A 3,329-nucleotide genomic window follows, 5' to 3' on the forward strand; every position below is an offset into this window, starting at 1 on the left:
ATTTAACACGGACCCCGGGTGCGTAGGGAGGAGTGGACTCTCTCTCACTCACCCCAGGGCTCTCTCTCTCTCTCTCTCTCTCTGTCCCTCACCCCCGGGCTCTCTCTCTGTCCCTCACCCCCGGGCTCTCTCTCTGTCCCTCACCCCCGGGCTGTGTGAGCTCGCGCAGAGCCTCCAACGTCCTCTCTAACGGCGACGCCATGTTGTTAATGTTGCGCATGCGCGGGCTCGCGCGAGGTTCCCGCCGTGAAATTATCACGTGACTTCCACAACTGGCCATTCAGCCCGAAATCCCCTCGAGCAGCCCTTTGTTCTTGACACTCTCAAGTCTAGGATTGGCCTGGACCGTACTGCATGTGAAGACAATGAGTGATAAACTCAAACCTCTCAGATTTAGGATCGTTGACCCTATCGATTGAACCGAGCACAGACTCGAGCGAGCCCTTACATTAACTAGGCAAAAGTGAAGACCTCAGATGCTGGAAATCAGAGTCAAGATTGGAGTGGTGCTGGTGCTCAGATGCTGCCTGACCTGCTGTGCTTTTCCAGCACCACTCTAACCTGAACCCTTACATTGGAGGAGAAAGTGAGGGCTGCAGATGCTGGAGATCAGAGCTGAGAATGTGTTGCTGGAAAAGCGCAGCAGGTCAGGCAGCATCCAGGGAACAGGAGAATCGACGTTTCGGGCATGAGCCTGAAGAAGGGCTTATGCCCGAAACGTTGATTCTCCTGTTCCTTGGATGCTGCCTGACCTGCTACGCTTTTCCAGCAACACATTCTCAGCTCTGAACCCTTACATTTCCAGGATTTGTCATTGGAATCACAATGCTGGAGGCGATGACGGCAAGGTAGGCCCAGTGACAAAAGATGGTGCCTGAGGATCAGCAACTTCATCGTTGGTTGGGTCCAGTGTAGACAGCAGCAATGCGGTGGCAGAAGGACATCGCAGCAATGTGGACAAGGAGGTGTCCAATAGAGAGACACAACTCTGACATTGGACAGTCTGGCACAGGTGGTGGCAGAGGAGTATTAGTCCAGTGGCAAAAGATAGCGCCTGAGGATCGGTGACATCAACATTGGTGGGTCTGGCAGAGGTAGTGGCAAAGCAGTAGATTGATGGTGATGAGATGGTTCAGGACTGCTGAACTCTCTTTAGAATCAGAGAATCGATACAGTGTGAACACGCCCTTCAGCCTAAAAAATCCACACCGAATAGTATTCCATCCAACCCATTTCCCTACACTATTACTCTACATTTTCCCCTGACTGATGCACCTAACCTACACACACCTGAACACAATTTAGCATGGCTAATTCATCAAACCTGGACATCTTCGGATTGAAGGAGGAAACTGGAGCACCCAGAGGAAAGCCATGCAGTCACGGGGAGAATGTGCAAACTCCACACAGACATCGCCCAAGACTGGAATTGAACCCTGGTTCTGGGTGTTGTGAGGCAACAGTGTTAATCACTGTGCCACTCTTAGTCTGTATCTTTCTTCTGTTTTCCTTATTCTTAAATTATTCAAAATGGCACCAAATCATGGTGACAAATGAAATCTTTTCATTACATTCTATGGTATTCTTACTGTGAAATACATGACCATAAAATCATTTAACTCAATTCATCGCTTATGCTGTTTCTCAGCCACTGAAGTTTCCTGTATTCTGTATCAATTTTACATATTTCAAACAGCCGCAATATTTGTGGCAGTGTGGGAAAAAAATTTAAGATTATACAAATAAGGTTGATTAGATTATTGTAGAGAGTTTCAGCAGAATTGATGGGCTGAATGACCTCTGACCATTGCTTTTTGACTGGATCACCACACTTCGTTTTGAGAGACCAGAACTTGATGCTAATCCTCCAATTATGCTCCAACCAGAAATTTATAATGGTTCAGAAAATATTCTAGAACCACTTTTGCAGTTTTCCTATCACTGAAGCTCATATCATTTGCTAATTGGTCTCTCAATTACCCTGCCACCTTCAAATCTCAATGCAACGTGTTTAAGGGGGATACACGCAGCAAGTACTTTACACAGAGGGTGATGGGTTTCTGAAATGCATTGCCAGCAGAGGTAGAGGTAGGCATGGTAGATTCACTTAAGGTGAGTCTGGACAGATGTATGAGTAGGTGGGAAGCAGAGGGATACAGATGCTTAGGAATTGGGCGACAGGTTTAGACAGTGGATTTGGATCGGCTCAGGCTTGGAGGGCCGAAGGGCCTGTACCTGGGCTGTAAATTTTCTTTGTTCTTTGTTCTATGAAAGCCAAGGTCTCTGAGATCTAAAGAGTGTTCAGGGGCAATGTTAAGCCTATAGTGCATTTTCTACCAATGTAGTGAAATCTTGCACTATTATATATTAAATTTAATCTGGCACTTGTTTACCTTGCTAGCTGTCTGTATCCTGTTGCAATCAATTAGTATCACCGCTACTGTTTTTCACATGTCTAAATATGGTTCAATCAGCGATTTTGAAATTTAGTTCTGTTTTTCAATATTCAGTTCATATATGCAATTAAAAAACAGTCTGAGCACTGACCTCTGATGAACCTGAGAGTAACAGAGTCATGCAGCATGGAATCAGACCCTTTTGCCCAACTATTTGAGGCTGACCACGTTTCCTAAACTGAACTAGCTCCATTTGCTTGCATTTGGCCTATATCCCTCTAAACCTTTCATATCCATGTACCTGTCCATATGTCTCTTACATATTGTAGCGAGTTTTGAGAAGATTTGTAGCTCAGGTTGAGGTTCTGGATGTCGTTGAGCTGGAAGGTCAATTTCCAGACGTTTTGTCACCCTACTAGGTAACATCTTCAGTGGGCCTCCAGGCGAAGCACTGTTCTGATTCCTGCTTTCCATTTGTATGTTTGGGTTTCTTTGGGTTGGTGAGGTCATTTCCTGTTCTTTTTCTCAGGGGGTGGTAGATGGGGTCTAACTCGATGTGTTTTTTAATAGAGTTCCGGTTGGAATGCCATACTTCTAGGACAAGCCAAACAGAGATATGCACGAGAATTCCTAGAAGCATGGCACTCCAATCGGAACTCTATCAACAAACACATCGAGTAAGTCCCCATCTACCACATCACCACAGGAAATGACATCACCAACCCAAAGAAACCCAAACATATAAATAGAAAGCAAGAATCGTGAACAGTGCTTCACCTGGAGGCCCATTGAAGATGTTACATACTAGGGTGACGAAACATCTGAAAATGAACCTTTTACATATTGTAATTGTACTCACCTCTACGACTTTCTCTAGCAGCTTGTTCCATTTCCACACTACCTTCTTTGTGAAAAAGTTGCCCCTCAGATCCC

General features: G+C 45.4%; 1 protein-coding gene across 2 annotated transcripts in view; it reads right to left on the reverse strand.

The window, feature by feature from the left end:
- tango6 (transport and golgi organization 6 homolog (Drosophila)) overlaps window positions 1-219 on the reverse strand; it is a 194,812-nt gene extending 194,593 nt beyond the window's left edge. For both annotated transcript variants that reach the window (XM_043706471.1, XM_043706470.1), the window contains exon 1: window positions 145-219. In XM_043706471.1, the coding sequence (XP_043562406.1) occupies window positions 145-202 (58 nt within the window). In that variant the 5' untranslated portion in view covers window positions 203-219. The remainder of the gene's footprint in view (window positions 1-144) is intronic.
- Window positions 220-3,329: the final 3,110 nt, after the last annotated feature.

This window comes from Chiloscyllium plagiosum, chromosome 17 (assembly GCF_004010195.1).
Source record: "Chiloscyllium plagiosum isolate BGI_BamShark_2017 chromosome 17, ASM401019v2, whole genome shotgun sequence".
Taxonomy (NCBI): Eukaryota; Metazoa; Chordata; class Chondrichthyes; order Orectolobiformes; family Hemiscylliidae; genus Chiloscyllium; species Chiloscyllium plagiosum.